At 39.5% G+C, this 13,507-nt stretch overlaps 1 protein-coding gene across 1 annotated transcript in view; it reads left to right on the top strand.

The window, feature by feature from the left end:
* C17H4orf45 (chromosome 17 C4orf45 homolog) overlaps nt 861-13,507 on the top strand; it is a 135,612-nt gene continuing 122,965 nt past the window's right edge. Inside the window, exon 1 of the mRNA XM_018061490.1 lies at nt 861-1,034. Coding sequence (XP_017916979.1) covers nt 971-1,034 — 64 coding nt within the window. The 5' untranslated portion in view covers nt 861-970. The remainder of the gene's footprint in view (nt 1,035-13,507) is intronic.

The raw sequence follows: 13,507 nt of genomic DNA, 5'->3' as shown, positions 1-13,507 counted from the left end.
AATATTATATTTCCAGGAAGGCTGGAATTAGCTGTTGATTTATTCATCCCACAAACATTTCTTAAGTATCTATTGTATCGTAGTCTCTGGAAATTGAAATATGAATAAAGGTGCTTTTCCCCTGAACTGGGAGTTGGATTCTAGTAGGAAGCAGAGAAAATAGACAAATGAAACAAAGTGGAAGGAATTTAACAGGTAGGTATAAAAAAGTTGCCATAGAAGCTAAAGGGGCATGAAAGAGCCAGTGGTCAGCTGGGTCTGCAGACCTCCTCCGGGGAGAGGAGACGTGGGCTCCACCTCTCAGAGGACAACAAATATTCCCAAAGGAATGTTACAGGGAGAAGAGATGAATGAGTAAAGGCTCAGAAGAACGAAAGAACATCTCACATGATGGGAACCAAAACTAGACTATGTGACTGAGGCACAGATTATGTTTAAAGAAGTACTGAAATGTGGGGGAAATACATAAGCAATTATGTTATTCATTTACTAATACAATTTTTATTTGTATTTTATCTAGCCGGGTTTCCTCAAAAGCTTTTAACCACGAGTTTGTGATTTTTTTTTTTTGTTTGTTTGGTTTTGTGATAACGTCCTTCTGCACAACATTTTTTGGGGCTATGTTGAAAGATGGTGTTGATTGAGTCTGCCAGGTTATGGGTGCCGTAAGGCTGCATGATTTCTAGTATCCAAACAGGTCTGTTCTTGACTTGATGTTGACAGATAAGGGACAGAGATGATTGGGCACCATTCCTGGGGATGCTGCGGCTGTGTCTGTCTGTTCCTGGAGGCTGGAATACTGACCAGTGTTAGAGGGAACACTCTGCCTTCCTGTCATAATGAGTCCTTAGCAACCACCTAGTTCAGGTCGCAGACAGGGAAAGGAGAGACAGCAGAGTCTTTGGCTCTTTCTGGTACAGATAAACTGGTCTGAGGAAGAAAATCCTATAACACAGCTACACCCTTGGCCATGGCGTGTGTAACATTTCGAGAACCAGTATCAGCCACGGTGGGAAAGCGGATGGTGTTCACAGGTAAAGGGCTTTTCTGCATCTTTCACAAGGAGACTGAAGCTTCCTTAATCGCTCGCCTATATGATACTCAAATGACGATGGACTTGAGAATGAAAGAACCACACACACTTATTCTACATGATTCTGCTGCTTTTATTATGCACTCAACCTAGGCTGACTTGCCTTGAGAAGATTTGTGATCCTGTTCTCAATAATTTAGGAATTTTTTCATATCATACAGTTTATGTTTTGTGTAACTGGGGCTGCTTTGATGTTAATACAAATTATAGTAATGATCATATTTTCATTATTACTGATTTAAGTTTCTTGTATTTTTAGAAACTTGACGTATTTGATTGATAAAAATTTGAGCAAGATGTAAGCTTAGTAAAATGTTGGCAGGCATTTTGTTCCTTCAACTTGCTTTAAATGATTTGGATGGTATGTCTGTGTGGAATTATATATATGTATAATCAAATCACTCTGCTGTGTACCTCAAACTAATGAAACATTGTAAATAAACAATACTTCAGTTTTTTAAAGGTAGTTAAATAGAATATGACTAATTGTGATTTCTGCAAGAAATGTCACATTTTATCTTATTTCCTTTATGTTTTAAAATCACAAGCCTATTTTTAAGCATATCCCTTGCTTATCTGTAAATTCTCACTGCAATCTTGAGAAGCTTGGCTCCCGCTCTTTGCCATCCATTTATTTAACTGTTTAATTCCCACCAGGTCTCCCTCATTGCAGGCAGATTCTTTACCATCTACACCACTAGAGAAGCCCTATATATGTGTATGCAAGTATCAGAAATGCTAACCAGTACTTCAGGAGAAGAAACTTTGTCAGCTAGAGTACAATGCTTCCTTACCTTCCTTTTGCCTTTGGGCTTAGGGCTCTGCTCATTTCCAAAGTTGCTTAAGGTCGAAGTTACCAAAGGTCAGCTCCTTTCACCCACTCCCTCCAGTGAGACTGGTTTATATATTTGTAATATGGTTATTCTCCTATCACTGTCTGAATTCTATTCTAAAATCCCCCAGACTCCTAAATGATTTTTAAAATTTGTGTACACCAAGGTTGCTCTCTGTGCTCTAAGTCTTCAGGTTTTGACAGCTTTGTAAGGTCACATACCCACCATGACAATACTTTTCAACCCTTTAAATGTCCCTGGGCTTCACCTACACACCCCCCCCTCTTCCCTCACTGAGTTCCTGGCAACCACTGATCCTTCTTCTCTCTGTCTAAAGTTTTGCCTTTTCCTGGGTATCATAGAGCTGGAGTCATAGAGTGGGTAGCCTTTTCAGATTGGCTTCATTCTCTTGTCAATGTGCATTGAAATTTCCTCCATGTCTTTTCATGGCTGGAGTGTTCACGTATTTTTATCGCTGAATAGCCTTCCATTGTAGAGTTGTGTTATAATTTGTTTACCTAATCATCTTGGCAATTCTGAGGAAAAAAAAAAAAAAAAAACTTCTATGAGACTTTTGCCTGGATACGTTTTCAAATCAATTTGGTACATACTCAGCAATGTGATTGCTGAATCATATGGTAAGTCTCTGTTTAGTTTTGTAAGAAACTGCCAAGTTGAAATAAGTCAGAAAGAGAAAAACAAATATCGTATCTTAATGCGTATGAGTGGAATCTAGAAAGATGGTACAGATGAGCTGTTTGCAGGGAAGGAATAGAGATGCACGCATAGAGGACAGATGTGTAGACACAGGGCAGGAAGGGGAGAGTGAGACGAACTGGGAAAGAAGGGTTGACTTATATACACTACCACGTGTAAAGAAAATAACTAACTAGTGGGAAGCTGCTGTATAGCACAAGGAGCTCAGCTCTGTGCTCTGCGATGACCTAGAGGGGTGGGGTGGGTGTGAGTGGGAGGGAGGGTTAAGAGGGAGGGGATATATGTATACATATAGCTGAGTCACTTCGTGGTACAGCAGAAACCAACACAACATTGTGAACTGAAGTCGCTCAGTCGTGTCCGACTCTTTGAGATCCCATGAACTGTAGTCTACCAGGCTTCTCTGCCCATGGGATTTTCCAGGCGAGAGTACTGGAGTGGGTTGCCATTTCCTTCTCCAGGGGATCTTCCTGACCCAGGGATCGAACCCAGGTCTCCTGCACTGCAGGCAGATGCTTTACCCTCTGAGCCACCAGGGAAGCCCAACACTGTAAAGCAACTATACTCCAACAACAAAAGATCAGAAAAGAAACTGCCAAATTGTCTTGCATAGCAGCTGTACTGTTTTGCGGTCTCGCTTGCAGTTCAGTGAGAGTCCCTGTTACTTTGCACCCATGTCAGCATTTGGTGGTCTTTCTGTTCTCACCTTTAGCCATTCTTACCAGATGTAGTTATGTCTCATTGCTGTTTTAATTCATGATTCCGTAATGGCCAATGACCATATACTTATTTGCCATCTGAATATTTTCTTTGATGTGATGTCTGTTCATAATGTTTGCCTATTATAAAATAATTGTTTATTTTCTTATTGTTGAGTTTTAACAGTTCTACATGTATTTTAGAGACAAGTCTTTTATCAGAAAAATGTTCTGCAAATATTTTCTCCTGGTTTGTGGCTTGTCTTTTCATTTTCTTATCATAGTCTTTGATAGAGCAGAGCACAAGTTTTAGTTTTAATAAACAACTTTAATATTTAGTTTAATAAACCACTTTAATATTTAACATTTATTAATTTAGTTTTAATAATCGATTTTTCTTTCATTATGCTTTTAATATTGTATCTAAAAATCCATCACCAAATCCAGAGTCTCCTAGATTTTTGCCCTTGTTTTCTTCTAAAATTTTTTCCTATTTTGTGTTTTCATTTGTCTATCATTGATTTCACGGTGATTTTCTTGTCTTTTAAACTTTTCATTTCCATCAGCCAATTGATTTCCTTTTCTCCTTAAGCCAGCCTAGGTTGGCTTTTCTGTCACTTGCAACCATGAAAGAGTTTTAATGATCCTTAAAATTTCTTATAAACTGTCAGTGTGTGCTTGGTTTCATGTGTTTGCTGCTGCTGCTAAGTCACTTCAGTCGTGTCCGATTCTGTGGGACCCCATAGACAGCAGCCTGCCAGGCTCCCCCGTCCCTGGGATTCTCCAGGCAAGAACACTGGAGTGGGTTGCCATTTCCTTCTCCAATGCATGAAAGTGAAAATTGAAAGTGAAGTCGCTCAGTCCTGTCCGACTCTTAGCGACCCCGTGGACTGCAGCCCACCAGGCTCCTCCATCCAAGGGATTTTCCAGGCAAGAGGACTGGAGTGGGGTGCCATTGCCTGTTTACATAGCTCAAATTCTTATCACTTTTGATAGGCTTCAGGTTTTACATTATGTTGATGCATAATAATTCACTTCATGTTCTCCTATATTTTATATTTAAATTCCAAATTTCTTCTGTTACAGTTAAAGCTGTATGAATACTTTTGGCTGTTTTTCCTTCTCTGTTATTTTCTCATGATATATTTACAGTGAGTGGAATTAGGTGGTGAAAGATACAAACTTATTGAGGCCAGAGACTTCAGAGGAGTGTCTAAAAGACTATGAACAATATATTTGTATTTAAAGCCTGCAAATAGTTTTTAAAGTCACTGTTATTTATTTTTGATAATGGGGAGTTATATATCAATCTTTTTACTATAACATTAAAAAATTTTGTTATGAATATTTTAAAATATATCCCACTTACTGTCATTCATATTCAACAATTTATCAAAAACTTCCCACATTTGATCACATAGTTTTTTTCTTTTTCATTTGCTAAAATATTAAAAAGTGAATTTCAGATATTCAGATATTCTGTTATACCCTACATATTTCACAAGCATGCATGCTAAGTTGCTCAGTCGTGTCTGACTCTTTGAGACCCCTGGACAGGCTTCTCTGTCTATGGGATTTTCCAGGCAAGAATACTGGAGTGAGTGGCCATTTCCTTCTCCAGGGGATCTTCCCGACCCAGGGATAGAACCTGAGTCTCCTATCTCTCCTGCATTGGCAGGGGGATTCTTTACACCAGTCCATTCTGAAGGAGATCAACCCTGGGATTTCTTTGGAAGGAATGATGCTAAAGCTGAAACTCCAGTCCTTTGGCCACCTCATGCGAAGAGTTGACTCACTGGAAAAGACTCTGATGCTGGGAAGGATTGGGGGCAGGAGGAGAAGGGAACGACCGAGGATGAGATGGCTGGATGGCATCACTGACTCAATGAATGTGGGTCTGAGTGAACTCTGGGAGTTGGTGATGGACAGGGAGGCTTGGCGTGCTGCGATTCATGGGGTCGCAAAGAGTCAGACACGACTGAGCGACTGAACTGAACTGAACTGAACTGAAGCCACATGCAAAGCCCCACATATTTCACTGTGCATCACCCCCCACCCACAAATGAACATATTCTTACACAGCCACATTGTCATTATCACATCTAGCAAAATATAAAACTATCCTCTGACAATATGTAATAACTAGTCCATGGTAATATTTCCCTCATTGCCTCTAAAATGCATTTTTACAGTTGATTGCAAAAATATGGATCCGAATTAGGTCCACACATTGCATTTGGTTGTGTTCTCTCCTTTGATGTCCTATAAGCTGGTACAGGTGGAAGCAGTGACAGACTTTCTCTTCTTGGGCTCCAAAATCACTGTGGATGGTGACTGCAGCCATGAAATTAGAAGATGGTTGCTTTTCGGAAGAAAGGCTATGACAAGCCTAGATAGCATATTGAAAAACAAAGACAGGTCCATATAGTTAAAGCTATGGTCTTTCCAGTAGTCTTGTATGGATGTGAGAGTTGGACCATAAAGAAGGCTGAATGCTGAAGAATTGATGTTTTCAAACTGTGATGCTGGATAAGAGTCTTGAGAGTTCCTTGGATAGCAAGCAAATCAAACCAGTCCATCCCAAGGGAAATCAACCCTGAATACTCATTCATTGGAAGGACTGATGCTGAAACTGAAGCTCCAGTACTTTGGCCACCTAATTTGAAGAGCCGATTCATTGGAAAATACCCTGATGCTGGGAAAGATTGAAGGCAAAAGGAGAAGGGGGCAGCCAAGGATGAGATGGTTTGATGGCATCACCAATTCAATGGACATGAACTTGGGTGAACTCTGGGAGAAGGTGAAGGACAGAGAGGCCTGGGTGTGCTGCAGTTCATGGGGTTGCAGAGTCAGACATGACTTGGCAACTGAACAACAGCAACAATAAGCTGGTATAGTCTTCTTTCTTTTCTTGTTGCAGAGACCAGGTGGGTCATCCAGCAGAAATACCCAACATTCTGAATTTGCCTGGTGTCATGTCATTTAATGTGTTCCTCTCTCCTCTGTGTTTTCCAAAATTGGAATCTGGCTCTTGAGGTCCAACTCTTTGGGCAAGCTTGTTGTTTGAATGCTGCTGTGGTCAACATATCATGTGCAGATCAGACATTACAATTTCAATTTCTCCTAGACCCGTCCTTAGGACCTTTCTATGTTGTTGGGACTTAGTTCTCTTCTTTCAGAATTTGGAACTGATCTCAATGAGAAGCTCATGTTCTTGTAAAGATATTGGTGTAAGGGGATATGAACTCTGGTTAGGCAAATAAAAAGTTGATGTGCTATGTACTATACATCAAATATTGTATAATTGCAATAAAAACATGGAAAATATTTTGTCACTATTAATAATTAATGAAAAAGCAATCAAATATCATGAGAAATCATTTTAAAATTTATGCTGAATGCTGGTATGTGAGGAAAAACTAAGTGGATTATCAGAGGATGAGGAAATAGCTGAGAAGTTTTGCAGAAATTTTGAGGATGATTTCAGAGCACTTTTAAGAGTTTTATGGAGTTTTTACTAAAGCCTAATTTAATTTTGGGGCTTCTCTAATGGCTCAGGTGGTAAAGAATCTGCCTGCAATGCAGGTGACCCAGGTTTGATCCCTGGGTCGGGAAGATCACATGAAGAAGGGAGTGAATTCCCTGAACAGAGGAGCCCTGCGGTCTACGGTCCACGCGGTGGCAAAGAGGCAGACATGGCTACATGACTAATACTTTCACTTTCAATTTAATTTTAAAATCAAATTTTCCCTTTTTGCTGTAAGTGTAACACTCTTCATGTTTATTAATAGCTATAATTGTTTAAATTTCAATCTCTTTCATCTCTAGTGAGACTCCATTATTCTGCAAGATGATTCATGCGTATTTACTCAGTGTACTGCCACTAACAAACTAATTTGCTGATTCATTACATTTTATTTTTCTGCCCAATTTTAATATTTTTCCCTTTAAAAATATTTTTGATTCTAAATTTTTATCATATATATTTGAAATTGAATGTAACAAATAGAAATTGAATCCTTATTGAATACTGAAAAGTTGGCCATGAGCTTCGAAGGATACAAAAATGAACATGAATAAGATGTTTTTTTGTCTTCTAGATACGTATTATCTGTTGTTCTTGTTAGAACATCATCAGTTCAGTTCAGTCGCTCAGTCGTGTCTGACTCTTTGTGACCCCATGAATGGCAGCACACCAGGGCTCCCTGTCCATCACCAACTCCCAGAGTTCACTCAAACACACATCCATCGAGTCGGTGATGCCATCCAGCCATCTCACCCTCTGTCGTCCCCTTTTCCTCCTGCCCCCAATCCCTCCCAGCATCAGAGTCTTTTCCAATGAGTCAACTCTTCGCATGAGGTGGCCAAAGTACTGGAGTTTCAGCTTTAGCATCATTCCTTCCAAAGAACACCTAGGACCGATCTCATTTAGAACGGACTGGTTGGATCTCCTTGCAGTCCAAGGGACTCTCAAGAGTCTTCTCCAACACCACAGTTCAAAAGCATCAATTCTTTGGTGCTCAGCTTTCTTCACAGTCCAACTCTCACATCCATACATGACCACAGGAAAAACCATAGCCTTGACTAGACAGACCTTTATTGGCAAAGTAATGTCTCTGCTTTTCAATATGCTGTGTAGGTTGGTCATAACTTTCCTTCCAAGGAGTAAGTGTCTTTTAATTTCATGGCTGCAGTCACCATCTGCAGTGATTTTGGAGCCCCCAAAAATAAAGTCTGACACCGTTTCCATTGTTTCCCCGTCTATTTCCCAAGAAGTGACGGAACCATATGCCATGATCTTCATTTTCTGAATGTTGAGCTTTAAGTCAACTTTTTCACTCTCCTCTTTCATTTCATCAAGAGGCTCTTTAGCTCCTCTTCACTTTCTGCCATAAGGGTGGTGTCATCTGCGTATCTGAGGTGATTGATATTTCTCCTGGCAATCTTGATTCCAGCTTGTGCTTCATCCAGCCCAGCGTTTCTCATGATGTACTCTGCATATAAGTTAAATAAACAGGGTGACAATATACAGCCTTTGATGTACTCCTTTTCCTATTTGGAACCAGTCTGTTGTTCCATGTCCAGCTCTAACTGTTGCTTCCTGACCTGCATATAGGTTTCTCAAGAGACAGGTCAGGTGGTCTGGTATTCCCATCTCTTTCAGAATTTTCCAGTTTATTGTGATCCACACAGTCAAAGGCTTTAGCATAGTCCATAAAGCAGAAATAGATGTTTTGCTGGGGGAAAAAAAACCCCATCTATTTCTGGAACTCTCTTGCTTTTTCAATGATCCAGTGGATGTTGGCAGTTTGATCTCTGGTTCTTCTGCCTTTTCTAAAACCAGCTTGAACATCTGGAAGTTCACGGTTCACATATTGTGGAGGCCTGGCTTGGAGAATTTTGAGCAATACTTTACTAGCGTGTGAGATGAGTGCAATTGTGTGGTAGAACATCATACGTTGTGCCATTTTCCTATTTAATCTAAATATCCACCACAGATGTCCTGGGAATGTAGCGTGACATGAAAAGGAGACAGAAACCCAATTCCAAAGGCCTTGAGGAGCCAAGTAGACAAGGTGGGGATGGAGGACCGCTACTTCACGGGATGCTTCACAAACTACTCCCTGTGCTTTTTAAAGTTTTGTTTCCTACTCCTTTCTCTGGACTGGCATAATTAGAGAATAAATTGCCTCCTATATGATGGATGGATCTTAGATTTTATTTATTCTACAACTAATAAAGGGATAAAGATTCTTGTGGAAAAAAGTGTCAGTAGGTCCAACTTTTAAAACTTTTTAAAAAGTTGATATGAAACATATGCTTGAGTAAATAGATTCACCTAGTGTCCAGCTAGATAACATTTTACAAAGTGAACACACCAATGCACTTACTTTTTAGATTAAGAACATGAATATTTTTGCCATCCTAAAATGTTCCTTTATATCGTTTCCCAACCAATTCCCCCAAAGTCAAACATTGTTTTAATGTTTAGAATCCATATGTTTTTGATAAACGTGAGTTTAATTTGGTGGGGGGTACTTTTCTTGTCTGTATATTTGAAACATTTTATTTGCCGGCTTTTTCTTTCATGTAAGTTTTATTATCAATTTGCTAAGTTTTATTATGCAGTGAAGAGATTTTATAGATAGTGATATTTAGGCATTAAAATCTCCTTACTATGAAAACTAATATCATAAACAAAATTCTGAAGTGATTTTAAAGTATCTTAGAGCTTGGTTATGTATTTTTACATCTGTTTGCAAACAAATGATACTATTTGTTTACTCAATTCCAGGTTCCATGCTGCTTTGAAGTTATAAAATTACATTTTAAAAGGTACATTTTTTATTAAGATTTTTAAAATAAATTTCTACTTGGTCCAAATTGAGAGACTGATGGAATAATTCCTATGGAATATTGAATTAAAAAGGCCCCATAAAAGATAATCAATTTAACCTATCATTTTTCAGATGAGAATACTGAGGTTCAGAGTACTGAGTGACCTGCTCAAGGTCACATAGTCTTGATCAGAAGGATTACAGCCTAGGCCTGCTTCTTGTTTATATGGTGAATGATGTACGTTATATCCAGGCGGGTGCGTGCATGCTAGTTGTGTCTGACTCTTTGCGATACCATGGACTGTAGCCCGCCAGGCTCCTCCATTTGTGGAATTTCCCAGGCAAGAATACTGGATTGGGTTGCCATTCCCTTCTCCAAGGGATCTTCCTGACCCAGGGGTCGAACCCATGTCTCTTGCATCTCCTGAATTGGCAGGTGGATTCTTTACCACTGAGCCACCTGGGAAGCCCAAGTTATCCAGATTACTAAGTAAATATATTAATGTATTTATTCAGCCATCAGAGATCTACTAGAAAATCTGTACACGTAAACCAGGAATATTGCAGAATTCCACAATGGGGCTTTTGTTAGAAATATATTAGAATTGGAAATACTCTCTAGGAAATGGCCAAAAAACATTATGATGAATGAAGCTATAAGTGGTGAGAGAAGTACATAAATGTGTATGTGATTTTGAAAAGCTCACTCCATTAGCCTGGGTTTCAGACCCATTTATTCATCTCGCTTTTTGCCCTGTGAAACTGTCACACTCATAGTTATGTCTCAAATGCAGTTGTTTTAAAAATAGAAAATGACTTCATATAAAAGTGCCAGTGGTTTCCTATTAGAAGAAAGAACCAAACAGTCCTCCTGGAAATTCAGCTTAAGTCTCATCATTGTAATTCAGGAAGCAAACATGTCACCTTGTAAAAAACTAATTCATGATAAAGCTTACATATTTTAATGGGCCTGACACATTTTGTTGGCTAATCTGAATTTTATTCTGTAATTGTAGCATGTAATTTGCCTGAATCAAAATTTATCTACAAGTGACAGCAGTTTCAAATAAATTCTACCTTAAATAACTGGCCGGGTGAATCATCACCAATGTGACTTCCAGAAAAAAAAAAACCAGTTGCTGGCATCACTCTGAAAAGCATCTAAACGAAGCCCTTAGAAGAAGACTTCTAAGGATGAGCTTTGTCTCATACTCTAGTTTTTGTTTTGCTTTTTAGACAATATACAACTTTATGGTATCAACTAAAGGAGAAGAGATGATTTGCTTTTCTGGGCTTTGATTTAATTTTCCAAGGTGGATACTCTGTTAGGTTACATTAATATCACTACCTTAAATGATGGAGAAATGTGCTCAGGATTAAGTAAAAAATGTTTTGTGTTTTGGAGACAGGGTTTGAAAAAAGTAACCATTTTGTCAAAGGTTAGTGGATGGTTCACTGTGCCACCTGCGAGGAAATCAATGTGAGGACCTCGATTCATGAAGCAGAGCTGTCAGTGGAACTGCCATGTCCTAGCTCCTCCTAACCCTTTTTCTTTTTATTGGAGTATAATTGATTTACAATGGTGTGTTAGTTTCAGTTGTACAGCAAAGTGATTGAGTTACACATCACATATACATCCCTTTTCAGATTCTTTTCTCATATAGGTTATTACAGAATATTGAGTATAGCTCGCCGAGCCATACAGTAGGTCATTATTGGTTATCTATTTTACATATGTTGCTGTTTAGTCGCTAAGCTGCGTCTGACTTTTACAGCCCCATGGACTGTAGCCTGCCAGGCTCCTCCGTCCATGGGATTTCCCGGGAAAGAATACTGGAATAGGTTCCCATTTCCTTCTGGGTATCTTCTCAACCCAGGGATCGAACCCATGTCTCCTGCATTGGCAGGTGGATTCTTTACCACTGAGGCACCAGGGAAGCCTATTTTATATATAGGCGTGTATATATGTTAACCCTAAGCTCCTAATTTATCCCTTCCCCAACTCCTCTCACCTTTGGTAACCGTGTTTGCTTTCTACATCGGTGAGTCTGTTTTGTAAATAACATCATTTGTATAATTGTTTTTAGATTTCACATATAAGTGATATCATATAATTTGCCTTTGACTTGCTTCACTGAGTGCAGTAATCTCTAGATCCATCCATGTTGCTGCAAATGGCATTATTTCATTCTTCTTATGGCAGAGTAGTATTTCATTGTGAATATGTACCGCGTCTTCTTTGTCTATTCCTCTATTGATGGACATTTAGGATGTTTCCATGTCTTGGCTATTGTCAATAGTGCTGCAGTGAGCACTGGGGTGCAAGCACTTTTTGAATTAGAGGTCCATCTTTTCCAGACATATTCCCAGTAGTGGTATTGCTGGATCATATGGTAGCTCTATTTTTAGTTTTTGAAGGAAACTCCATACTGTTCTCCATAGTGGCTATACTGATTTACATGCCCTCCAACAGTGTAGGAGGGTGCCCTTCTCTCCACACTCTCGTCAGCTTTTATTGTTTGTAGATATTTTGCTGATGGCCATAGATTTGATTTGCAAAACTGATGCTTTTGAACTGTGGTGTTGGAGAAGTCTCTTGAGAGTCCCTTGGATTGCAAGGAGATCCAACCAGTCCATTCTGAAGGAGATCAGCCCTGGGATTTCTTTGGAAGGAATGATGCTAAAGCTGAAACTCCAGTACTTTTGCCACCTCATTCGAAGAGTTGACTCATTGGAAAAGACTCTGATGCTGGGAGGGATTGGGGGCAGGAGGAGAAGGGGATGACAGAGGATGAGATGGCTGGATGGCATCACCGAGTCGATGGATGTGTGTTTGAGTGAACTCCGGGAGTTGGTGATGGACAGGGAGGCCTGATGTGCTGCAGTTCATGGGGTCGCAAAGAGTCAGACATGACTGAGCAACTGAACTGAACTGAACTGAATAATTAGTGATGTTGAGCATCTGTTCATATGCTTGTTGGCCATCTGTGTATCTTCTTTAGAGAAATGTCTATTTAGGTTTTCTGTCCATTCTTTGATTGGGTTATTGATTTTATTTTTTGATATTGAGCTATGTGAACAGTTTGTATACTATTGGTTGCATTATTTGCAAATTCTCTCTCACAGTCCTTACATTGTCTTTTCTTCTTAACCCTTCTGCCCACAGTCTTCTCATCTGTAATTTGAGGCTAGTAGTAACTATTTCAGGTCAGGACGCCCCCTGGAGAAGGGATAGGCTACGCACTCCAGTATTCTTGGGCTTCTCTGGTGGCTCAGACAGTAAAGTATCTGCCTGCAATGCGGGAAACTTGAGTTCTATTCCTGGGTTGGGAAGATCCCCTGGAGGAGGGCATGGCAACCCACTCCACTATTCTTGCCTAGAGAATTCTCATGGACAGAGGAGCCTGGTGGGCTACAGTCCATGGGGTCGCACAGAGTCCGTCACGACTAAGCGACTAAACACAGCACAGTATCTATTTCATGACATATTCTATGATGACTTGATGAAATGAGAATGCCTGATATAATAAGAATTCAAGAACTTTTTGGACTTAAAAAATAATATATGCTATTTATCTTCTTCAGAAGATCTTGGAGAGGACTCAAAAATCATCTTACGGTCCTATTTTTTATACTAAATCAGCCAAGTACACATTATTTCGTAAAGTCTTAAGCTATAATTGAATTTTTAATGAGTACAGAGAGAAAAAAATCTAAGACTATCTAAGCCCATGGTTTTTAAACTTCAGTATGCATGTGAATCACCTGGGAAGCCTTGTTAAAATGCAGATTCCAATTCCAGGCTTGAGAGCCTGCATTTCTACTAAG

The sequence above is a fragment of the Capra hircus genome, chromosome 17 (genome assembly GCF_001704415.2).
Source record: "Capra hircus breed San Clemente chromosome 17, ASM170441v1, whole genome shotgun sequence".
Lineage (NCBI taxonomy): Eukaryota > Metazoa > Chordata > Mammalia > Artiodactyla > Bovidae > Capra > Capra hircus.
This window is presented reverse-complemented; position numbering and strand designations above follow the sequence as displayed.